General features: G+C 39.4%; 2 protein-coding genes across 4 annotated transcripts in view; one reads left to right on the forward strand and one right to left on the reverse strand.

Annotated features, from left to right (window-relative positions):
* galnt13 (polypeptide N-acetylgalactosaminyltransferase 13) overlaps nucleotides 1-19,281 on the reverse strand; it is a 46,112-nt gene extending 26,831 nt beyond the window's left edge. For all 3 annotated transcript variants that reach the window (XM_074659479.1, XM_074659478.1, XM_074659476.1), the window contains exons 1-3: nucleotides 18,820-19,281; nucleotides 12,911-13,181; nucleotides 2,704-2,872 (exon numbers count right to left, since the gene is read on the reverse strand). In XM_074659479.1, coding sequence (XP_074515580.1) covers nucleotides 2,704-2,872; nucleotides 12,911-13,052 — 311 coding nt within the window. In that variant the 5' untranslated portion in view covers nucleotides 13,053-13,181; nucleotides 18,820-19,281. The remainder of the gene's footprint in view (nucleotides 1-2,703; nucleotides 2,873-12,910; nucleotides 13,182-18,819) is intronic.
* A 3,816-nt stretch (nucleotides 19,282-23,097) lies between these two features.
* rprma (reprimo, TP53 dependent G2 arrest mediator candidate a) lies at nucleotides 23,098-25,093 on the forward strand. The gene has a single exon (XM_074658205.1). It carries the CDS (start codon nucleotides 23,990-23,992, stop codon nucleotides 24,296-24,298), a length of 309 nt encoding a protein of 102 aa, XP_074514306.1. The 5' UTR covers nucleotides 23,098-23,989; the 3' UTR covers nucleotides 24,299-25,093.
* Nucleotides 25,094-25,612: the final 519 nt, after the last annotated feature.

Genomic DNA, 25,612 nt, shown 5'->3' on the forward strand with positions numbered 1-25,612 from the left:
TCTCAGATGTTTAATATTTTAATTGAATATTGATGTTTTGAATACACATTTTACAGACTAAATAATTAATGAATTAAGGCCTCGTGGTTGTATGCCTCCGCCAACCAGTCAAGTTACAGTTTAGATCCATGTCTGTCCAAAATGTCATCACTTCATCATTTATCCTGTTTGACACTTGTGTGAAATTGTCCTAATTAGCATATGAATTCTTGTTTTGTAAGGTCACAGTGACCTTGACCTTTGACCATAAGACTCTATATGAGAAGTGGACGTTGTCACCAGGATATCACCCATTGGTTTGTGGACTGCCGTTTTGAAGCCTTGAGTTCGAGAGGGTGGAGCTAAGTACAACCGAACGCTGAATACGACATTTTTAGGCAACCAAAAAGGTTATAATTAACTTTCGTTAACTGAAAACACACTGTGAAAGGATTAAAGTTGTAAAACAAAAACACGAACAACTCCCAGACAAGACAACACCGTCAATCACAAGGTAGCCTCGCCCAAAAGCATACCCTGCTTTATGGCCTATTTGACTCTAAACGGGACCATCATTTACTAAATGAACATCATGCTGTATTGAAGAAGACTTGAAACTAGCAATTGAGACCATAAACTCATGTTTACAATGTTTACTGAGGTAATAAATCAAGTGAGAAGTAGGGTCATTTTCTCATAGACTTCTATACAATCAGACTTATTTTGCAACCAGAGGAGTCACCCCCTGCTGGCTGTTAGAAAGAATGCAAGTTTAAGGCACTTCAGCATTGGCTTCATTTCTCAGACTCGGAGGTTACCCACTGGTTTTGACCTTTGACCACCAAAATCGTATCAGTTTATCCTTGAGTCCAAGTGGACGTTTGTGCCAAATTTGAAGAAATTCCCTTCAGGTGTTCCAGAGATATTGCGTTAAGGAGAACGGATGGACAACCCGAAAAAACATAATGCCTGCTGTCACCAGGGCGAAGGCATAATAGAACATCATTAGTAGCGGCTAAACTAAACTTAACCATGATTAATGTAATACAAAATCATTTGTATCCTTATACCTAAACCTAAAACATACCGGGTCTAAATGTGTTGGTCTAAGACGTGTTAGAAGTGTTGTTTTCAAACTGCAGTCACAGTGGTTCTCTACGCTCGCAGCTCATTATATCGTATGAAAAGTGTCTGAGCAGAGAATCTGAGTGTGTCCTGCTGCTATCCAATGCTGCCGTCAGTGCAGAAACATTGTCACACGAGATCCACTGACAAATACCTCCAAAGAAAAGTAAAAAAAAGTAAAACCGGCATTGACAGCTATGTCAGCACCTCGGGGTTGACGGGCTGTCTGTCAAGGCAAGAGAGTGAGAATGTGGCGAACTCAGGACGGCGCCGTCATGGATGATGTAGGATAAAGAACGAGCTGCATTACAGAAGTGGAGGAGGTGGACGGCCGGGGCAGGAGGAGGGGTGGTGGGAGGTGACGGAGGGTGAAAGAAGCCATCGGAGCAGACAGCATTGCTAGTTCAGTCCTGTCTATTCAAAGTGACAGCACTGACTGACACAACTAGGCCAGGAGGTTGCCTCCAAGACAAAATGTTATCGCCGTTCAGAGGCAACGACTGGCAATTCTGCATGGCTCTGGATAATTTTCACCACACAGCGGGAGAATTTTTTGCAAAGCTAAGCTGTGCTCTGTAATAAAGCTGCTGTAATATTTATATAGAGAAGGATGGAGCCATAATGGACAGAAATACTGTTGCAATCAGCTGAATGTTCACTTTTCCACAGTAATATAGGTCTTCTTTTGCACTATGTAAGCAAAATTATCTCTTTATTTGCATCTCCGCATTGCAAAAAGTAATGGTATAGGCACGATTTGCATAAAAAACTGCGGAACGTAGGTGTGAAAAAAGACATTCTTGTGGCCTATTTCTCATGGTGTATCTGACTGGCGCAGCCTTTGGCATCCACTTAATGAAAGTGCTGTGGAGAACTCGTGCTCCGTTGGAATATTTAAACATGAATCACTTGGATAATGTCTCCACGAGAGGCGGAGAACGCCGGTGCGTATCAGCAGCCCGAGACGAATGCGCTCATGTTTCACACAAATTGCTCCTTTGGATTTTCATTAAGTGCTCAAGTGGATCTTGAGTGACAGTAAACAAAACCTCACTCCCATTCAAATGTCAGGCCTAATGTACACACTTGAGGGATCTGATATGTTCTGCATTGAAACAGTGTCCATAATTAGAGATGTCTTTTCACATAAGATAAAGTTATGAAGACCAATAAAATCTAATGGACTCAACAAACAACTTTAATCACCAGGATAACGTTGCTTTGACAGTTTAGAGCATTTCATCTGCATCACTGTTGAGACTCTTTTGACAAGAGAACGAATCCCCGCTGCCTTGCTGAGCCATCCAACACATTTTGTCTGAATACTGGCACAGTATCAAGTGAGCTCGGCGTACAAGTCTGCACACATTGAGGAGTGAAATCCCAAGAAATAAAGAAGAAAGAAGCAGATAGTACCAGCCGAAATTTCATCTTTTTGATAAAGAAACCACAGCGCCTTGCAATGTGTGAGGGGGATCAAAGGTACCAAAGTGTGCTGGTCTGCTGGGAAGCGGATGTATGCGTGTGCAGGTGTTAAAAAGGGTCAGTAGTGCGATTCACAGCATGCATCTGGAAAGCGCCCAAGCTTACTGTACGCACCCATCCAACCTCACATCCGGAAGACTCCTGTTGAGCGCGATCATGTCGCTGGCCATCAGATTGAACTGGTTGATCTTAAAGAGCTCCTTCATTTTCTCCTGGTTGTCCTTGGGGATGTTCACCGCCTTGCCCATCTCCCCCGGACCCTCATGGCTCCGAGATATCACAGCTGTAACAGAGCAGAGGCAAAACAAAAAGGATATCTGATGAATTAAACCCATTATTGTTTTATTCTCACTAAAAGAAGTAAGAAAATACATTGTACAATAAATCACTTTTTAATATAAAGTCTATTCTTGATAAGGAAAACAATATGAGAAGAACTACTATGTTGTAAAAGAACAATAAATTACAAATGTTCCGCATCTCCTCTCCGCTGAGAGTAATGAGTACTGACTGACCTCACGGACCCCGGTCTGTTGGCTGTGCGCCCTGTTCTAACCAGCGGAGAGAGAGAAAAAAACACACTTGTTGTGGTTTTTCAAGAACTCAAAGAAGAGTGCAAGAATAAATCCACGATTGAGTGTTGTTTTGACATTAAATTAAGCTGCAATGAAGGAGAACGATCTCTACATAATACATATATGATAGAGATTTACTTTTTGATCATTTATATCAATATATAATCTGGGCCCAGTTGCATAAACTTAGTTTACGATTAGACTGGTCTTAGATTGTCAGGTTAGACTAGTCTAATTAAGCCGTCTGTTGCATAAATATTAAGACTGACTTAATTTTAAAAGTTAGACACCTCTCCACCTGGCAAAGCCTGAGGTGAAAGCTTTTTTGCTATGGCAACAATCTGTTAAAAGGTCAGTTATCTAACCATTTCAACTGTTAACCCATTACTTTTTTGGATTCTTGTACCATATTCTCGATTGTTTCTGAACATCTTTAACGCTGCTAATGACTGTTGGATTTATGCTGTTTACCTTTTTTCTTATTTTTTCCCTTACTTGCATCCACCACTTTTTTTTCTTCTTTGAAGTGTCTTATTTCTCCCATAATGCATTGTTTGGCAGGCTATCTAAGTCAGTCACTCATAGGGAAGCTTTATGCAACAGGTACATTTAAGTGTGGATAGAAAGTCTGACTTAAAGTTACATTTAAGACAAAGTCTAGGTCTCTTTTTACGCAACTGGCCCCTGCTGTTCTGGCGGAAAATGTGGGTCTCTAATCTTTTTCAATCTCAATTGGTCCATGACAAAGGGAATGAACTACAGATAAATTCTCAGAGATCCCTTTTGTATTGAAAGCATTGGGCAGGGTTTATTATCCCACTCTTCAGGCTGAGGAGAGTGCAGCAAAGCATGCCAGTTCTATCTCTCTGCACCCTGTAAAGTGTAATTTTCTATACTGGTAAAAAAAGCCAGATGTAAAGATGTAATTTTCCAGATCAATGTGCATGTAGTAAACTTGTTTTAAGAGCAACTCATGTACTGGCAGCACGCACTGTATACAGGATGAAAAGTATGTCGTATTCCCATCAGTAACACTTCATAACACTGCACATACAGACAATGTGATGGCATTCTCACTTGCACTGTTAAAGGTTCCTTACACATCCGTGAAGTTGGAAAAACAGTGTAAGACATTTAATACGGAGTTCTGCTGCTGTGGCTTGGGCTGACTGGGTATTAAGCACTGCACAGTCTGGCAGCTATATTTAATTTTAATCCATCATATTATTATAAATTCAGAGATCTAAGAGAACGTATTAATAGATGAAAAAGCAGTACAAAAGTAAAATCCTTTCTAAAGTTACTACTAGTCGTCTTTTCTATATGCTGCTGTAGTCCGATGCCTGCAGAAACATCAGCATTGCTGCTGCTGCACAAAGCCAGCTCCCTTCACACCCAGAGGTAAATAACCTCCCACGGATGTATGACTGTGCTCTCTTTAATAATCTCTCAGAGCAGAGGCAATGATTTCCATGAAAGGGGGACACACAGTTCACATTAGCTGCACGGGCCCAGGTTAAGAGGATTCCCTACGACCCCTCGTGGAGACGGGCTGGTGTCTGCTGGATTGTTTTGTTTATAGTGCTGCTGACACTCGCCATTTGGAGACTGGCTTAAATCTGATGTACACAGCTCGAGAGCTGAGCTGGATGATCGAACAAAGTGTCCATCAAACACATGCACAGCCTCTCCACTCCGTCAGTCTATACTGTACGTACGGGTAAACACAGGATGGGACATTTTCAGGAAAAATCGTACTCAGCAAACACCACTCTGCGTCGCCTTTACTTTGTTTGCCTTCACCACAACACAAACAACTAATCCTACAGATTATTTATAAAGCGTAAAATTATGCATACAGTATTTCAATCTGATTATGAAAGTGGATTACTGAATAATGTGTGGAACAGTACTCTCAGATGTGAACAATAACTGCAGAGAGCAGAATACTTTGTGAATTTTGTAGGAGATAGTCCTCGGGCCTCGAAATAACGAGGCAAACTGTCATTCCCTCTTTACCACTACATTTCTGGTGTCTTTTTTACAATTTGAATGTTACAACACATCAGATTAATTCATATATTTCAAGCATGGATAATCCCATGTGTGTTACATGAGAGGACCCCTGCTGTTTCATCTTGTGTTTGTTGTGGATTCAGCTGGAACATTTTATAATAACAATCAGTCATAATAATGAACTAATCATCAACAAAACATTTATAAATGTTCATAAATGATTAATAAGTGCTATGCCGACATATCACAAATGTGTTGTAAATCATCTACTGTATAAATCTTGGCGCTATCACAAGTCATAGTCCGCTTGGCTAGTCCGAATCAGAGTGAAATTGATAGATTTGGTTTGTTTTCTATTTAGTCTGGTTCAGTTTCACATAACGCAAATTAAATCGGACCAAATTTAAAAAATAATATGCTGACTTTGATATATTGCTGTTGAAGTGTTTTCACTTTGACTCTGCACTGATCGACTGTACATGAATCCCTTCTTCACAAGTTTATAGTGAAGTTTACACTTTATAAACGTCACTATTTTTGTGGACTTTATTTTGCATATTCTGTATGTTCTCCTCAGCCAAGATGTCAAGCAACCATCGCACTTCTGCAGAAGTCCAGGTCGTTTACCTGTGTCCATCTTAACAAATGTCCGCACAGGCAGTCCGAGACGGCTTGTGAGAGGTGGTCTCGGATCGGTTGTTTTGGTCCGCACCAGAGTACGATCACTGCGTTCATAAATGCCCAAACGAACCGCACCAGGGTTTGATTAAAACGGAAATGTTGACTTTTGAAAGCGACCTTAGTAAATGAGTTATTTGGTCATGAAATAATCATAAACAAATAATTAGTATTAACAAGTAATTAGTTGATATATTATGAATCACTGTGATCTGGGGAATAACTTTAACCTCTGCACACGTTAAGACCTGCCAGTGAAGTTCCTCGCATGCAGGTGAAAAGAAGCGGCTGGTGACTCCATGCGTGTCAGAGAAGACATACAGTTGTCTATACCGTCTGTACTGTAGTACATACTACAAATGGGCCATATGCAATGACGAAGTAAAATCATTTTGGAAGAGGTTTATGCTATATAATGGGAAGATGTACAAAAATGCACACAGTATCACCCTTTCTTGATACTTTCTATTGATGTGTAGTGTACTAACACATTTGAGTTTTATTGCAGCCGCCAATCTAAAGTGTAATCTATTCAGCATAAACAAAGTTTATTATTTTAGAACAAACATCATCATGATTATTAACGATGTGTAAATGTATTACTGAATAATTTACAGGTCATTTACAGCCCCCTAATCTAAAGTGTAAACTATTCATCACACGTACTGTAAATGTATCAACATATAATTTGTACATCTTCTCATCTCACCTGTTAAATGTTTCGTAAATGTCTAAAGGTCATTTATAAAAGCTTTCTGCATCACCTAATCTAGAGTATAAACTATTCCACCATGTAAATAAAAAAATTTTCACTGCTAGTCACCTGTTACAAATTAGTTGCACTTTATAAATGTATCACTTATTAGTCATGTGCAAAGCTTTTGGTCCAGTAGACCGTTATGTTACAAGACATGAGACGGATCTGTAAAACTGAGTTTCTCCCCAAAGAATCACACAAAAGCACCACTTTAAATCTTGTGTTTACCAGAGATGTGCTCATAAGTTTCCTAGAAAGTCATTCAGCATGAAAAAAGCATAAAAAATGAGAAATCAAGAAGAAACATCAGTTATGAAACATGGCTTACTTTACAGCAATTGATAAAAAAGACAACACATAACAGCATAAAATTACTGAATCACTTCAACAATCTAGCCATATATCAGCCATAACATACTAACATTTGACATGTTGTTGGAACGGACCCCTAGGCCGCCTCATTCATGACACTATGAAACTGTGTTGGTGTTTCAGTTTCAATGTCATTTCCAATAATATACTGTATATGACTAATTGACAAATTCGCTCCGTCATTATGACTGTAAATCATTCAGTCAGATCGAATATAAAGTCTAGAAACGCTCAAATAAATCTGTTTTTTGCTTAGCAACACACAGATAAGAGGAGCCTTTTGGGAAACAAACTCTCTGTGGTATTTTCAGGCCCGACACACTCTCCTACTGACACAGAGCATTCATTATAAAAGATGACCGCGATCATCTGGGGAGAAAACAGTGGCTCTGTCTGTCCTCTGGTCAATCAATCCAATTCAATGTCCCTGCCTGCAGCTTTATCCCAAGCAATTACAGTGAAAAGGTTCCCTCACGCTCACAGGTAATGAGTCTGCTGAGACACCATCACTCACATTTCAGAGCTGGACAAAAATAAAGCGCCACATGTCTCTCTGTCAACCTGTTCGATATGTGATTCATTAGCTGGTAATTCTAACAAATTAGCAATAAATATGCAACTATCCAAATTTTTGCCACTCATGGTACATGTTAGCTTCTATTTACGATATTTCATGGAGTCTATGATCCCAGATCCCTCTTGTCAAGGTGGACTCAGACACTAAATCTGCATGCAGATTGTCCTCTAGCTCTTTTCATTCCCCTTTACTTTGCAGGAAAAGGTCTGTAGTGGTGCACAGTTGGAGGCTCCATCACAAGCTTGCTGCTCCGCTCCGCTTTCTTCCTGCGAGTCTGACCCAGCTGGCATTACATTATATATCAGAAAAGCTCCTATTGAACACGAAACCGCAGCGGGCCGGGAACAAAACGCCCTGCAGAGTTACGGCTGCGCTGCTCTGATGCACACTTTCAACCTGCAAATGCAACTTACTGTCTTTCTTCACGACTACCAAGTGAGGCGATGCTCACACAAAAAAGAACAAAGACTCCAGGCAATTAGGATCAGAAGTTTTGTATGACTTCTAAGTGTATCTGCAAAAGTCGGAAGTCTCTAAACAATAATTCACAGTGAGAATTATATTTTTGTCTTTTGAAAAACAGCTAAAAGTAGCATTCAACAACACACCCTGTGGTGTGTTCTCACCTCAGCTCTGTGTGCTACTGCAACATTAATGCAACCTTATGGTATCACATTCAAATTAATAGCAAATTATATACAATACAGCTATATGCTCTACAGACAGAGACAGAATTATTATTTTATGGGCATAAGCATGAATAATAAGTGAAATTCCTTCTATAAATTATGTACTTGTGTTTGTTCTCACCGTTGTCCTTATTTTCTCTTGGTTGTTGATGATTTCTAATGCTTTAAAGCTTCAGTAGGCAGTATGTTTTTGGCATCATTGTGCAAATATTCCATAATAACCTTTCAGCATATTGTAATTCAAGTGTTCTGAGAGAAAACTAGACTTCTGCACAACATCATGGTTCTGTTTACAGGCTTTAAAAAAATCTAAAATCTTTGACCAATCACAGGTAATTTCAGAGAGAGCGTTCCTATTGGCTGTGCTCCGGCTGGTGGGTGGTGCTTGGTATTTCCTCAACTGATCTCAACATGTCTGCCGGGTCAGAAACTTTCTCATTTTACAGCTAAACAGTACACTACAAGATGTTTCTGAAAACATCTGAGGCGAGAAATAGACATTACAGTAACAGAATATTGATTCATATTTGATCAGCGCTGCCTAGTTTGACCTTTTGATCAAAGTTTGCGAGTGATTGACAGCCGCTCAGAGACGGCAGACTCCAGATCAGCTCTGACTGGTTGTTTTCCTCCGGTCTATGAAATCTTGCAGATGCCATGAGGAGCACCAGAGGACACCGGAGAACACAGAGGCCCATGATTTTTTTTTCAGATTACCTGTCTCAACCACTACTGTCAGGATATAGTGACCGTTTTATAAAAATAACTTTTTTTAATCATATTTGCTCCATTTCTACCCACTGCAGCTTTAATACCTCTTAAGGAGTAATACTGCAGCTAAAGGCAAACTAAAACCCTGAAATTTAAATAATACTGTATGTTGAAAATGAAATGAAAACGTTAAAGAGGCAATCCGTAAGATTTCAGTGTGGTTGATTTCTATTTGAGTGAAAAAAGGGGAATTGTGCTCAGAGTTTAATAGTCTGGAGTCTTTCTGTTGATACATGTGCATAGAAATATAATTAAAAAGAAATCTATTTCTATGTACATGAGCTGCAGGCTTTCAGAATTGTGTGCATGGCTCCATTTCTGTGTGTATGCAACACCATTTTTTCCAAGAATGTCACCACAAAACACCCATTTTATAACACTGCAAATATATAAATATTGCAATACTTCATCAGTGGGCCACGGGCTCAATCACCATTATGTTACCTCATTTGGCGACACATAGTGACTTAACGGACATTCATTTAAATGAAAATCTTCCAGATTGCCACTTTAAATTCTATTTAATCTCCATAAACCAATCAACTTTCAATCAATTGATCAGCTGATAGTGACATTTTATTATTTTCAAATCCAGAAGAACGGTTTGTTGTAGCCTTAAGGAAGTGAGTTTCATAATCCACAATTATTCACCTGCTCTTTTCACTTCATAAATGGCAAAACCGTGAGAAGTTACAGTAGATGATTAGCAGTGGAAGTCTCATTAATGCTCACAGGAGCTGTAGCTGTCTCCACAAATCTCAGTCCAGTGTAATAGATGGTTGGTTCAGCCACATTAAAACATGCACGTGAAGTGAGCAAAAAGAAAAGAGCAAAAAGACAGATTTTTTGTTATAAATTCCTACTAAATTATTCAATAATGGAAATCAAAACCCAGCAACACCAAGAAGGACCAACTAGAAAGTTTAGTGGTTGAATTTCTCTAAAGCTGTGTCTATATTAAAAGGGACAGTCCACTGATAACTTTTGTATTAAAGCTTTTGTTGCTCTGTTGAGAGTTTTCTAAAGAGTGAGAAAATAGCAATCATGATGTCAAGGGTTATCTCAGACTGGGGTTGAGAAAAGAAACCGAAAGCTTTTTATACAAACTGTTGGTGTGGAGTTTTCTTTTCTTTAATCCGTGTCTCCTGAGGACACCAACTTTATGGAAGTGCAATACTAAACCAGTTACACTGTGGTGCGAAACAAACAGTGTGCACACAGACCTGCTGCAGATAAGGAACTGTGGGTCTATGCAGCTACCTTTCCTTTCCATATGAACAAACAGCACCACTCCAAAACAACATTACCTTAGTATGTGAAGCAAACGTAAAACCTTCCATAAACATAACGGTCAGGGGCGACTGGCCATAAAGTTCATTATCGTCAAACTGGAAAACACTGACGTGAGCTCAGGGGTGCCCGCGCTAATCAGGAATTCAAAGTAGACATTCTTTAAAAGGTCATTATCAACCTGGTAATGACCAGAGTGGGGTCATGTCCAAAATGGATGCACTGGAGTAGAAACTGACTGCAAACCCTCACGTCATGCTTTAGGCTGGTGAAACTCATATTACTGCAAGTAACTTTTTAGCATCTTTTAGCTCATTGTTTTGGTTTAACTGTCCTCATATTTACTGTATGGTTCAGTCAGAGCCACTCTAATCAACACGCAGGCAGATAGTTCCAGCAAAAAAGCTACACAAATGGCACACAGACAAAGTTAAGTTACTGGTGAACAAAGTTTAGCAGCTAGTACAGACTCATATTTTTCTCAGCAGTTGGTGGAGACCAAAAAAAAAAAGTAAATGATGCATGAACACTTGTCAGGTGGCCAGAAACCAACCCTGTCTCCTATAATATTACATTCCCATACAACTAAACTGCATTCTCAATTACGTTTCGAGGGAAACGTTTTTTCCCCAGGATTACAGACACATGTGTTTTTTTGTTGTCCTTTTTGCCTTTATTATATATACAGGATAGATGGACTGGAAAGGGGCGAGAGAGGGGACGAAATGCAGCAAAGGGTCACGGGTCAGATATGAACCCGGGCCGCTGCAGTAAGGACTCAGCCTTGATGCATAGGGTGTTCGCCCTACCAGGTGAGCTAACGTCATGGTTTGGCTTAAAATGACTACGTTTGTTACGTTATTCTAAGTTAGGGACGTATATTAAAATAAGTGAACGTTGACTTTTTGGTTTCACGCAGGACATGAACAGCGGTCTCCACAAGCAATAACTAAATTTTAAAAAGTGTGACCTAACAATTTGGAGTAAATTGATTCCAATCAAAAAGTGAATCAGTGCCACATTACAGGCTGTTTAATTTTGGTCTTAATGAATAGGACTAAATTAAAACACCTTCAGTGTTATGGAAAACCTGGAAAAAATGTCAACACTCTGTTCATATATTTAGCAAATCATCCCATTTAAGCTATTTCATAAGCAAAGTAACTCCAACGTAACATTAGAGTTTGGTACTGTTTGGTAATCAGTGTCAGTAGCTGGTGCCTCATTCTAACCTCAAAAGCAGCTTAGCGAGCCTCTTAGAAACCTGCTTACTGCAGGGCATGGAAGGAAATGAACTCTGCTAAATAGGTACTGTGGTTCAGGTTGATCTCTGAAACATAAAACACACGCACACATGGAGATAGTTTCAAGCTTATAGTGCATACTACAGCTAAATAACTGGATCTTTATCAGTCCCATTAGACAATGATCAAATCAGGCTGGTAGAGATTCACAAAACTCATCAACTTTTACAAGATTAACCACAAAACACACCCACAAAGTTTGTGAAGTTATTGTCAATGATTAAACATGACTTTTTCAGTTTTGCCCCTCAGTGAACTTCATCGTGTTCATAGGATTAGTTAGAGATGATGAAGATTAACTTAAACATCCTGGTGAAATGATGGAACGTTTCAAGTCAAGTTGGACGCCAAACAAAAGTTAGATTGGCAAAACAAAAAAAGGGAATTATCTGTTAATTATCCCCTTATAAACTGGAGTTATAACATTCATCAATAAGTCAATGTGCAAGGTCTAAAAGCACTTTTCTTAAGATGCCATGCAATCTTTAAAATACATTAACATTAATTAACATTAATGTAGCTGAGAGGTCTGAACACCAGGAGAGAGATTTCACTTCACCTAATGCAAAACACACCTCACACTGATTACTTGGCAGTTAACAGCTATTGGCATTCATTTGGATTAAGTTGTAATTATTTACTAAAAGCTACGACACGTCTGCCACAATTTGGGTCCCTGGGTGCCCCTAGTTTCAGTGCACTTCAGTACAATATTACAATCTATTTATAGAAACTATAAACTTGTTTTACAAGAGTGGGTTATCAATTACAGCGAACATCATGTCTGTATCAAATTAATTTTCAAATTTATCTGCACTTACAGCTGTAACACCACACAATGTTATTGTTGTAAAAAAAGTAAAATGAAAAATGTCATTCACTGTGATGAATACAAAATATATACATGCAGTAGATGATGTGCTAGATGTAGTTTACTGTACAGTATGTACAGAAACCTAAAGCGGTTTGCCAAAAACATGCAAAACCACACATATGAACATAAACATTGTCTCTCTAAAGAACAAACACTCAAAATTGATATGATTTATCATTTGATTTCATTTGAAAATTACTCTAAAAGAGTTATTACATATTCAAAAATATATCATTTCATCCTTTTAACACATCACAAATGGAGCTGGACTTGATTATCTCCCCTAAATCATCTGCTAAATCCCTTGAAATCCCAAAATCAACATTTAAACTTTCTCTGAGACGTCTTCTAATTCACTGATTATAAACCCCTTTGTCACCTTAACACTCTTTTTTATAAAGACAAACAGGATACTCACCTCGCAGGGCAGGCAGCAGCGAGCGGTCTTTCCTATCGTCACATTTGTTACACTCGCTGAAGTAGAGCAGCAGGAACACGTCCACCAGCACCCACACTAGAGAGGTGGTCAGCACCACCTTACAGTAGGCAAACCGTCGCATCACCTCCCCGGGACGTCAGCCAGGAAAGCCAAACAAGGGAGGGTCGCGGCGAGTGCTCAGGAGCGCTCGGTCTGCTGGCGAGGAGGAAACAGGGAGGAGACCGAGCAGGTGTGACCAAGAGGCGTCATCCTATGGGAGACAGGAAACACTACATGAGAAGGTGGAATTATAAATCTAATGACGACGGGAATCATCATTATTTTAGTCTTGCCTGCCGTGATTCAGGATGGAACTGTCAATCATTAAACTATGATGATCTAAAAACAATCAGCGTAGGAAGAAACATGATGTCAGCAAAATCTTTTTATATTTTTTCATTAGTGGAATATCACATTACAAAAACTAAATTAGACACAGGTGCAACCAAATGAATAGACAACATGCCAGAACAGATACTGTGATAGGGTGTTTTACAGAACAAAACAGAGGTTATGAGTTTGTTTGGTACAGATGTGCAGTTGAGTATGTTAATGGGAGAACTACGTATTGTATTTGTATACATATTCAGCCCGTTCTCATTTCCAGGGCGTCAAATACCGACGCTTTGTCTTGGCCGTCGGTGTGTCATACCACCACACATGACACACTTTAACAACAGTATAAGATGCACCAGGCTTTCCATTAATTAGTATGTAAACCTTTCTGCTTCAGAGAAAGTGCAGTGAGTGATTAAAGAGTGAAAAGACACACCACGGAGGGGTGGTGGATGGGTCCAACAAACATAAGGCTTTCATCCAGGAGACCGAAGCTCTTGTCCTGTGTGTTAAGTTTCACCTTCACGTTACAATCAGCTGATCGATCGTGTCCCATGTTCACAACGTTAGGTTTCATTTTCACCTTACAAACAAAGTAGTTTTAAGCCCAACCATGTAGTTTTTTCCTAAACCTAACTATAGTGGTTTTGTTGCCTAAACCTAAAGAGATGCCAAGGGCTGTGACAAAGCAGCATTATGTGTCGAGTTGGGATAGTATAACGTGTTGACAAATGAGGAGGGAGTAGAAAAATAGGAGACCGTAAGAGGAAAAGTGAAAAGAAAAACGTATACATTACAGTACAGCCTAATTTATACTGGATTTTTGAAGCTGATACCAGACCGGATATCTATGTTCGAGAGTTTGTAAAAATCTGACGTGCTCCAGTGGCTTAGTGGTTAAGGGTTAAACTATATTTAGCAGATTCGGTATCGGCCAGATGTCACAGCTTCGCTTTGAAAACAGCTGCTTTGACAGTGTCATCATAAATTTCAGCATTTCCACTAACATTAAGTCATGGCTGGTGGCCAACTCAGTTTGTAGTGCCACAGCAATCCCTGGCATCATGTTACTGTACCGCACATAAAAATGCTGCAGGGAGGTAAACAGCTTTTATATTATTTTGGGAAAGACAGAGTACTGGTCTCTCAAATGGAGAAAAAAAATCTGTATCATATCAGGGGGTGAAGAAGTTGGATCGCTGTGTGTACATATCATGTGACCAAGATATGTACAAAGTGTGACAGGTTACACTGTATGTAATGGGGTCACTGTTTTTTAGGCATTTGTATACTGCAGTTTCTTCTTACTTATTACACGGTTTTGTTGAATACTTGATTCTGATTGGACAATCACGGCGTTCTACGTCACCATCTTGGTCTTTTGTAACCAGAAGTGACACGAGAGGGTGGAGCTAAGTACAACCGAATGCTGAACAAGACATTTTTAGGCAACCAAAAAATGTTATAATTAACTTCCATGAACTGAATTCACACTGTGAAAGATTTAAAGTTGTAAGACGAAAACACGGACAACTCCCAGAGAGGACAACGCCGTGGTAGCGACCTGTCAATCACAAAATAGCCACGCCCTAAAGCATGCCCTGCTTTATGGTCTATTTGACTCTAAATGGGACCATAATTTACTAAATGAACATCATGCTGTATTGAAGAAGACTTGAAACTAGAGATTGAGACCATAAACTCATGTTTACAATGTTTACTGAGGTAATAAATCAAATGAGAAGTAGGGTCATTTTCTCATAGACTTCTATACAATCTGACTTCTTTTAGCAACCAGAGGAGTCGCCCCCTGCTGGCTGTTAGAAAGAATGCAAGTTTAAGGCACTTCAATTCACTTCTCAAACCAAGACGTAGCCCACTGGTTAGGACTATAAAAGTGTTTAATTCTGCCTTCACCTTTTCGGACAAATCATATTTATTCATTTTGTTTATTTAGAATTTGCTGTATACATTTACTGTTCATTTTATCGGTTATTCTTGTTTTGTTTTCTTATTATTTGTTACATGTTTGAAATAAATCAATTTAATCTACTCTAATACTGGATTGGATGATATATTGGCCCAGATGATTTATCTGTAAAGCTCTAAAATACATACCTACACATACAGTATTTATAATAATAAAAATGTCACCTTGAGTTTGTAAACGTTGGTACACCAGAAGATGGAGAGCGTGAGGTCAACTCCGAGTTTCATTTCTCCTTTTTAATTTAATAGATTTTTCTTATCTTTGCTCTATTTTTACAAAGGGGGGGAGTCATTGCCTTCGGTCGCACACAGACCTTAACGAGGGGGATGGTCCACTGGAGGTCACACACAACTTCCCATATTGGACTGACCCCAAACCCTCCACATTTCTCCATTTGAAAGGATGATCGAATGCTCATTTCCCCTTTACAGTCTTCTGCTCCCACTTCATCAGGAGTGCTGCTCGGACCATCTGGGAAGCTTTCACACCAGAGGCACTTTGTGGAGGTTAGATATCTCATTGGCATGATGGAATGTATGCCTCACAGTACTCCTGATGAAAAACAACATCATTTTCTGTCCAACAGGATTTCTACTTGACTGAAATTATAGGTTTTTGTTGACTGAAAGGCTTATGAAAGTATAATCAGAGTGGAAGTGAGATGATGGGGAAACTGCTCAGCCATAGAGAATCAAACACACAAACACCCAGTAGCCTTTTAGGCATTCAGAAATATACGACATCACGCAGCGTAGTACATTTTAGTTTATCTGAAAGAGAGAGGATGTTGTGGTTCATGAAAAGCCATGCTCAAAATGGAGCATAAACTACATTAAAAATAGGTTTGTGCATATATGAGTGTGCATTTAATTGCAAATGCGTGTATGTAGAACAACCTACCCCACCCTTGACTTGTACAACTAGTAGTGGAAAATGCCTGCAGCATCTCCTGCGGGGGATCCGACAGATTCCCTTATCTTTCACTTGCAGCATGGTAATGATTTTTGCACTCCACACACATTGTCCTCTCCGCTCCCTGTCTAAATGTCCATCACAGCGTCCGACACCGCTGCCCTAGGCTAACTCTTATCTCAGTCAAAAACAAGGCAGCCTTCATCAAGAGCTTCAGACTCGGATAGACAGAATTCACACAACATCCACTGACTTGTAACCCGAGTAGATCTAGACTTCCAGATGATGAGTCTAATCAAGAAAAAAAGGTGTCAGTGAAACCGTTGAAATCCAAGTCTGCATGCACTACATCACCTCCGCTCACATCGTAGACAGATCAATGATGATGCTGTCTGTTTGCATCTCTGACCATCTGCTTTGGTGCGTCAGTGGCAGAGACATGTTTGGGTTTGGTACCACCAACCGCGCTGCCGGCAGCTTGCTGGAGTCTCGTCCGAAGAAGTCTGAGTCAATTAGACTAACCATCTGCACAGAGGAATATTTATTCTAAGCTGTACACGGCACTGAAAACAGGTCCCTTCAGCGTTTACAAGCCACTTTTTCCCAGTATTTTCAAGACAAGCGTAAACCACCAGACATTTTTTTAATTGCTTCATGAAGTGACAGTTAATTGTGCTGTTAGCAACTCCCTTTGTTGTGAAACGTCTGGTGCAGTGCTATGAGCTAAATTAGGCTATGTATCCCTCATCCATTCAATTGCCAGACTGTTGGCTAATTGCTGTCCACAGCAATATAACTGGACTTGACACTGGAACCATGGCAGTAATATGAGAAGCAAACATGTGAAGACAAAGCTGAAAGAAAAATGATCAAATCCTGCCAAGGCGAGACAGTTGTCTGCTGTGGACGATTAAGGGATTGACTGCGATCTAAGTGCCTTGCTCATGGGCACTTCAGAGAGCATTCATTTGCTCTGACCACAGATTGTATATAAGAAGTGGACGTAGTCAATGTGACGTCACCCATTGGTTTTGTGGACTAACGTTTTGAAGCCTCGAGTTCAGTATTTTGGTCATCGCCGTCTTGTTTTTTTGCAACCAGAAGTGACATGAGGAATAAGACATTTGTAGGCACTGTGAAAGGGTTAAAGTATTAATTATATTGATCAGCAATCGGTAAAATTTAAAATTTACAGACTTATCATTATTGGTGGAACTGGGTTCTGATAGTGGCCGATGGCTGCACAGCCGTCACCAGTCACGCGGGGACGTACATCAATGTTTTGCATGGAGGCTCCATACTCAAAGTCAAGGTAGAGGGGGAAGTAAAAAAAAGTTATCTCTGGAATATATAACGCAACACTATCAGCTTTCTGTCCCAGATACAAGACAGGCAGACAGGGAGGAAAAGAAATCATTCACTGTTACTTTAACGTGCTTACTGTACCAATTTGGCAGTCTCTCTTCCCAATAATCTAGCCACGTAACCACCCATTCATGAAATGAAATCACACACTTAAGGGATCCTCCTTACCCCGGGAATATGCACAAACATCAATGGTTTATAAGAGTGTCATTTAACAATGCGAGACGCACAACAGAAGTAATCCTGGCCAGTCATACTGTAAGCCACAGAACAGCGCATAGCCCAGTGCAAATAAATAGAAAATGTTCAAATCACACTTCAGAATATTAGGAATTATTAAATTCGAAAGGACAAATGATTAAAAACGGTATATACAAATGTATCTGACTAGGCCGCTGCAGAAGTAAAGAAGATATCAGCCGAATAATCAGCTTTTTCCTGCTCCAAACTATCGTTATTATATCGGCCTTTAAATATCCACCATCGGTCGACCTCTAATATGACTATTTATTTATTGAACTACCAAAAAGCATGCTATATCGTGATATATATCGTTATCGAGATACATATTGTGATAGAAGATTTTGGCCATATCGCCCAGCCATACCTACATATTACAAAAAAGAAGAAGAAGAAGAAGAAGAAGAAGAAGAAGAAGAAGAAGAAGAAGAAGAAGAAGAAGAAGAAGAAGAAGAGGGGTGGGGGGGCTGTAAAAAAAAATACTGGGGAGAAAAAAGTATGGTTTTACCCCCTTGCTTGCTTGGTACTAAAACTCAGGTATCGTATTAGCATTGGCACCAGTATTGAAAAATGCCAATCTATACCCCAGGATGCCCTATTGGGAACAGGAGGAGATTATACATAGAGCTGATCCCAGTAAGCCCATTAGGCCAATGACTGCAGCTTCTTTATAGCCCAAACAACAGAAAAAGATTACATTCACCACTGTTGTGGTTGTACAATAGACTATATGTACACACACACACACACAGACAGACTCTGACCATATTCTATCCATGTGAATGTACATTAGATTGTTCTAGTCATTGTGACAGGAGTGAGATAGAAAAAAAAAACACTGTAATAACAGCAGATAAGAGCCTCATTGTCACTGATGCAGATACTGGACATGGTCACCTTGATTTAAAGGAATATCACATTATAAGCATCACTGATAATGTTGTGTACATTATTTTGCATTATGGAAGGTGTGCATACGACAGATAAAGAGGATACTAGTGCTTACCTAAACCATGGATGGAGTGAACCAGTGACCTGCTGCAGCCTCGCTCTCATGCAACGTGTTGAACGCAGACAACATGACCAGATATTTACAATTATAGTGGCTAAATTAAACAATAAGCTCCTGCAAAATGCACAACGTTAAGTTACACAGTCCATCTCAATGCAGAGTGTAGTCCACACAACGGAGTGTGATGCTGTCCGTCCAGTAAAGCCTCCCGTGGTGGTGGTGGTGGTGGTGGTACCTGTTCGGACTGCTTGATATGGTTTTTATCCCCCAGTTGAGCTGCAGAAAACACACGACCAGTCTCCATTAAATGTGCCCAAGATTGGTTTTAACGCTGCGTAATGTCTCGGTGCGCACCTGTTCTCCCCAGACTGGATATTATAACGGTGAGAGAGGAGGACAGGCGAGATACTGTTCTGCACAATCTAACCTCAGCTCAGAACCGACCTTCACACAGACTCGTTTCCTGCTCTCTGATTGGCTGAGAGAGGCGTCACTCAGGAACATCCTCTGGAGGTGGACCATCATGGGGCGTCTGGTAAATGTAGGCGCACTGCAGGCACAATACTGGGATTAGTACTGCGATTTTTAGAGTAATGTATGCTAAATTGCGTGTGCATATATGTGTATGCATGTATATATTTATACAGTATATATATGTATATATATTTTTTTTTAATTGTTTTTCATTGTCAGGAATTATTTATTAATTTTTTTATCCAGCAAACCAAAAATCAAAATCATTTCCCCTCACAGATTAGTGGTATTTTCTTTTCTTTTTTTTCAATACTATATTTATTGGGTTTTTTTGTTCATTTTGAAACAACAAAACAAAAATTCACAAACTGCTGTTATTTCTATTTCTGTAGGTGCATAAAACCAGAGTCAAATTCCTTGTATGTACTTGGCAAATAAATCTGATTCTTATTAAAGCAACAAACAAAACAAAAACAAAAAAACACAAAAAGCTATAGAAACTGAAATAAAATGTGTACAATTCAATTGAAAGAGAGACAGTTTTGAGACATGCATAGTTAATTTCCTGGTAAGTTCAAAGGAAATCCTGGTTTTTCATTCATAAACTCCATGCAGAAACAAACACACAAAAACATCTATAGGCTAATTATACTTAAGGTTTCCCTTCTTTTTCTAAACAAAAAAAAAAAATTCAAGCCACTTACTTGGATATCCAACTGGAATTAATCACAAAAACACAGGTCTGGTAAATGTAGGCGCATGCACTGACCACATTACTGTGATTAGTACTGCGATTTTAGAGTAAAACATGTTAAATTGCGAGTGCATATATGTGTATATTTGTATATATGTATACAGTATATATATGTATTTTTTTATTTATTTTTTTATACTTTTTTTTTCCTTTTTTCAAGGCTGTTTTCATGTATGCAAACCACTGTTTGTAATTACAACAGTCTATAAACCAACTTTTAAGTAGATGAGCTTACAGACAAATCCATCAAGTGCACTATAGAGAAAACAACCTCAACATTCAAAACCAAAACAAAACCAAGAAAAGAAATAACAATAATAATAATGACAAAAAGAAAGAGTACAGTTAAAAAAAGAAAACAACAAAGCAAACAAAAAAAACACACATAATAATAAAAAAAACACAATAATAATACAAAAATACAAGAGTAATAATAAATGACTCTTTTTTTTCACTGTCAGGAATTATGTATTACATTTTTTATCCAGCAACCCAAAAATCAAAGAATAAAGACATTTCCCTCACAGATTAGTGGTATTTTCTTTTCTTTTTTTTCAATATTATATTTATTGTTTTGTTGTTAATTTTTAAATTACAGAACAAACATTCACAAACGTCCCCAATATAATAACATTCTCGGTACAAAGAAACTTAACAAACCTAATATTAATGTAAAATAAGCCAGTATAGATACAGGAAAAACACATTATATACAAAAAAATAGATAAATAAGTAAAAAGAATATACACAAGTAAAAAAATTAAAATTAAAAACTTATATGTATATATAAATAGCATCTGCAAGATTTCACAGACCGGAGGAAAACAACCAATCAGAGCCGAGCTGGAGCCAGCCATCTCTGAGCAGCTGTCAATCACTCGCAACTCCGATCAAACGGTCAAACTAGGCAGCGCTGATCAAATATGAATCAATATTCTGTAACTGTAATGTCTATTTCTTGCCTCAAATGTTTTCAGAAACATCTTGTAGTGTACTGTTTAGCTGTAAAATTAGAAAGTTTGCTCCGGCTGGTGGGCGGTGCTTGGTATTTCCTCAACTGATCTCAACATGGCTGCTAGGTCACAAACTTTCTGTCGTGGATTGTCGTGCATCTTTTTCCAGGTATAATTTGCTTGTCATTTAGCTTAGGTCACCTACAATACAGTAATGAAATCATATTCTGACCCCTCTGTCATCTCAAGAAAAGCCTAAATGACTATGGGGATCTCTCTTTCTGTAATAAAAACCACAGTAGAGAGTTTTTTATTAACTCAGTAGGCTTGAATAATGAAAGATTTGTTAATATACTCTGCATTACATCCTAGTTGTGTAATATAAGCCGTCAATGTATTTGTTTTTACAAACTGCTTGTCCGCTTTTTATGTTGTTGTTTCCTTTGTTTGGTGAGCCAAAAACACATTTCCAACCTTGGTAGACAATAAAGATGTATTGTATTGTATTGTATTGTATTGTATGAGTTTCTAGTCTTACCATCTTGATGTATATAAGAAACCCTCCAGGGAGTCTTCACACTATTGATGTCTGTTTTCACATAACAACAGGAAGGCAGTAGGTTGAAGTATAGCATCCTGTAAAGTAATTTACAGTCAGGCAGTAGTAAAAAAAAAGCACTTAAATCAACACCATAAATTACATTCACCTTGGTGTGTGTGTGTGTTTGTCATGGGCCAATTAATTTAAATTGTCAGATTGACACTGTTGTCTACATCACAGCTTTTTTAAGGCCTTCAGAGAGTCATATTGAACAATGCTGCCATCTGCTGCTATTGATGAGAGACCTTCAGTGTTCGGTATTGGCCTCTGGGCAACGTAGTAGATCAAATCTAAGCCTGTAGCATTTAATTAACGTTCAGCAGTTCATGATAACTCTGATATTCTGTCAATGGAGTACTGTCACAGACTGCAAACGGCTTTTTCATTGGAAGCTCTTATCGTTATTTCATTGAAATCAACTATGATGCAACAGCTGACTAATACACAGATGTAGTAGACACACTGTGAGATAAATCTGAATAACACTCATAATTGCATATACAGTATAAAGATAAACAAACCTCGTGTCCACAGCAGACTCAAAGCATCCACTAGATGTCAGTGCCTGTCCTGGTTCCTCTTTGTTCCAGGGACGGAGTAAAGACTTCACGGCTTTTGTTCAGCTGCCTGGAAAATGTGTTGGGAAATTTTTGAAAAACATTTGAGTGATCAACACTTCCACTTGTTTTTATGTGTATGGCATAATTTGGTTTTGAAATAATGTCTTATTATAATATGTGTACCATCAACATCTAAAAAACATCTTCAACCTCTGCTTGTTGTTCATTATGGAAGTAGTTGTTGCTTCCTTTCTTAGACATTTTGACATGTCACAGTAGGAAAAGCACAAATGTAAATAATGAAATATATGATGGCTGAAATCTATTCAGCTGCTTCAGTTTCAGGGTCCTGGTATTGTACATGCTGACTCACTGTCACAATGGAGAACTAAGCCACTGGTTCCCCCCATGTTCGAAAGAAACGCAGGAAAAGTGCCCTCTTGTATGCCTCTATGGTAAATAAAACATGATAAAGTGTGCTCTAGAGTCTAGAGTGCCCTTCCAGTGGAGAAAATGAGATAAAGTGTCCTTCCAGTCGGGAAAACAAGATAAAGTGCCCTCTAGGTTGCCCATCCAGTGGAGAAAACAAGATAATTTGCCCTGTTGGATACCCCTACAGTAGATAAAACATGATAACGTGCCCTGTGGGCCCTTCCAGCGGAAGAAAATGTGATGCAGTGGCCTCTAGGGTGCCCTTCCAGTGGAGAAAACAAGATAAAGTGGCCTCTATGGTGCCCTTACAGTACAGAAAAGAAGATTAAGTGCCCTTCCAGCCGAGAAAATAAGATTAAGTGCCATCTATGATGCCTTTCCAGTGGAAAAATAAGATAAAGTGTCCGTGTCCTTTCAGAGGAGATAATGAGATGAAGTGCCTTCTGGGTACCGTGCCAATGGAGAAGACGAGATGAAGTGCCCTCTAGGGTGTCCTTCTAGTGGAGGAAATGTGATAAAGGGCCCCCTTGGATGCCCCTACGGTAGATAAAACATGATTAAGTGCCCTGGGTGCCTTTCCAGTGGAGAAAACGAGATGCAGTGCCCCCTAGGGTGCCCTTAAATGGAGAAAATGTGATGCAATGCCCTCTATTTCATGCCTTTAAATGGAGAAAACGTGATGCAGTGCCATATAGTCTGCCCTATAAATGCTTGAAAACTTTCTGCGCCCTGGTGCTCCACCGTACGCAGCTGGTGCCCTTTTTTTTTTTTAAACTTCGCCCCTGCCCCTCAGACAGCCAGAGTCTGCCACTGAACAAAGCCTATATATAGCAACACCCTTTCCTTAGTGTGCATGCTTATTAATTAATACAAATAGTTGCAGGCTGCATATTGTTAATGGTAACACTAGTAACTCAATGTATACATACACACAAATAGGCTACATTCATGAATGCATGCATGCACACACACCATCACATATCAGGCTGCACAAACAGAACATGATGTACTACATACAGCACACAGCCAGTGTTGATGGACACTCCTGGCACAGTGTGGCCGCATGGTGGCGCTCTTGCTGTGTCCTCCTGCCTCTCTATGGGGGTTTAACTCAGAGGCAGCCTGTTGTAGCCTATAACTGTCGGGGTTGGTGGATTCATTCCTCTCTGAAACTGGCTCCAGACACCACATGAAAACCTCCAGTAATGCGATGCCAAAGCAGCTTGTTGAACTCCAGAAGAAGAAGAAGAAGCGCGCAGTCTGATCTGACAGGACTTCATCTTCCATCATCTTCATCAAGGATCTCTCTCTGCTTATACTCTCTCGTCTCTTGCACTTGAAAGTTTGATTTTTTTTTTTTTTTTAAATATATAAATAAATAAAAGTGGAGATGAATAGCACCGGGTTCAACCAGACGGAGGTCGGACTGCTCAACAAGACCGAGGAGTTTTTCTGCTGCAACTTTTCCTCGGTGGTGACTGATAACGGCTTCGTGGCTGCAGCTCCGGATGAGAGGAGCCTGTTCGTCATGAGGGTGGTCCAGATCGCAGTCATGTGCGTGCTCTCCCTCACTGTGGTCTTTGGCATCTTCTTCCTGGGCTGCAACCTGCTCATAAAGTCAGAGGGGATGATCAACTTTCTAGTGACAGACAGGAGACCGTCTAAAGAAGCTGAGGCTGTCATTGTTGGAGCCTACTGACTGATGATGATGATGATGATGAGGATGAGGAACCTTTTCATGATTTCATCTGCTGGATGATCAACAAGAAGACTTCATATTAGAAAAAAACCCTCAGAGGTAACTAAACCCTGCTGGTGACTTTTTAAAAGACTCATTCAAGCATCTTTGATTATATTCAATCAAGCACTGATGTACTTTCAGCAGCCTTTGTGATGAAGTGGCTGCTCCAAAAAAAACTCTCATATTGCATAATGCAAAGGAGAAATTAATGTGCAAATGTGCTGTATGTTGTATGTGTTTTTGCATACAATATGCATCATGTTAATCGGTGTATTTCTCTGGATTTCCTGTGTGAGTGTGCTATCTGCAGTGGGGCAGTGTATATCTTGTTAATTGGAGTATAAATTCGTTCTGTAATTAAAGTTTTCCTCTTAATTAAAGTCTATTTTTCTTCCATGAATGCAACCCTGGCTACACTCTGCCAAATGATTTAGATTTAAGAAATTAAAAGAGCTGAAAGAGCTGTTTAATTCAGGTAAATATACAAAAAAAAGCATGCTGATAAGACAGAGAATGTGTTATTAGTGCTATTTATCCAACAGGAAATTGGATGAATTATGTGCATTTATTTACTCAAATTGGCATCAAGAGTTTGTTTTCTCTGGAGCAGTGAGCAGATGAAAAGATTTAATTTGCTTTCTCCATTAATAGTCAAAATCTAAATGTTAATTAAATTCATTCAATTGAAAATCATTTCTATTTTATCTACTCGGTCCTTCCCATTATGTGAGGGTGTTGTTGTGTAAAAACTTGTGTTTTCTGTCCGAGGTCAGACTTTTTTGATCAATGCACAGCGTTTTACGTCCTTCCACCTTCCTGTCAAGGCATCTGCTGTGCTCTCTGCTCCTGGCTCACCTGGACACCGGCTCCCCAGGGTGAAACCAGCAGCCTCAGAAATGACTTGTCTTGTGTCGACCCGGGGAAGATGAAGCCACCGGGCAATATGCTGCTGTCTGATTGCCCACCTGTGCTCCACATGCAGAGTTATACAGCAATTAGTTTGAGTCTTGCTTTTTCAAAAAAAAAAAAAATGTGTCCTTCACCTCGGTTTCTCCATCCTTCTGCACCCTCTTCCGCTTGTCAAGGCCTTAATCTGTCTGATGATGGATGGCGGCAGCTTTCTGTCTCAGGCCACGCTCTGGATGTCCTCAAGCTGGAAGAAATTGAGACAATCATCCCAAAAAGTATTGCTAAAATGTTTTGTGAACTTTAAAGTGTGTGTAATAAGGCAGCAGTTAAAGTTGAAGGACACAAAAGTGAATGTAAATTCAT

The sequence above is a fragment of the Sebastes fasciatus genome, chromosome 14 (assembly GCF_043250625.1).
Source record: "Sebastes fasciatus isolate fSebFas1 chromosome 14, fSebFas1.pri, whole genome shotgun sequence".
Taxonomy (NCBI): Eukaryota; Metazoa; Chordata; class Actinopteri; order Perciformes; family Sebastidae; genus Sebastes; species Sebastes fasciatus.

What these genes read in the sequence shown, in the direction of transcription:
- rprma (XM_074658205.1), top strand. Translation starts at nt 23,990, where the DNA reads ATGAATAGCACCGGGTTCAACCAGACGGAGGTCGGACTGCTCAACAAG.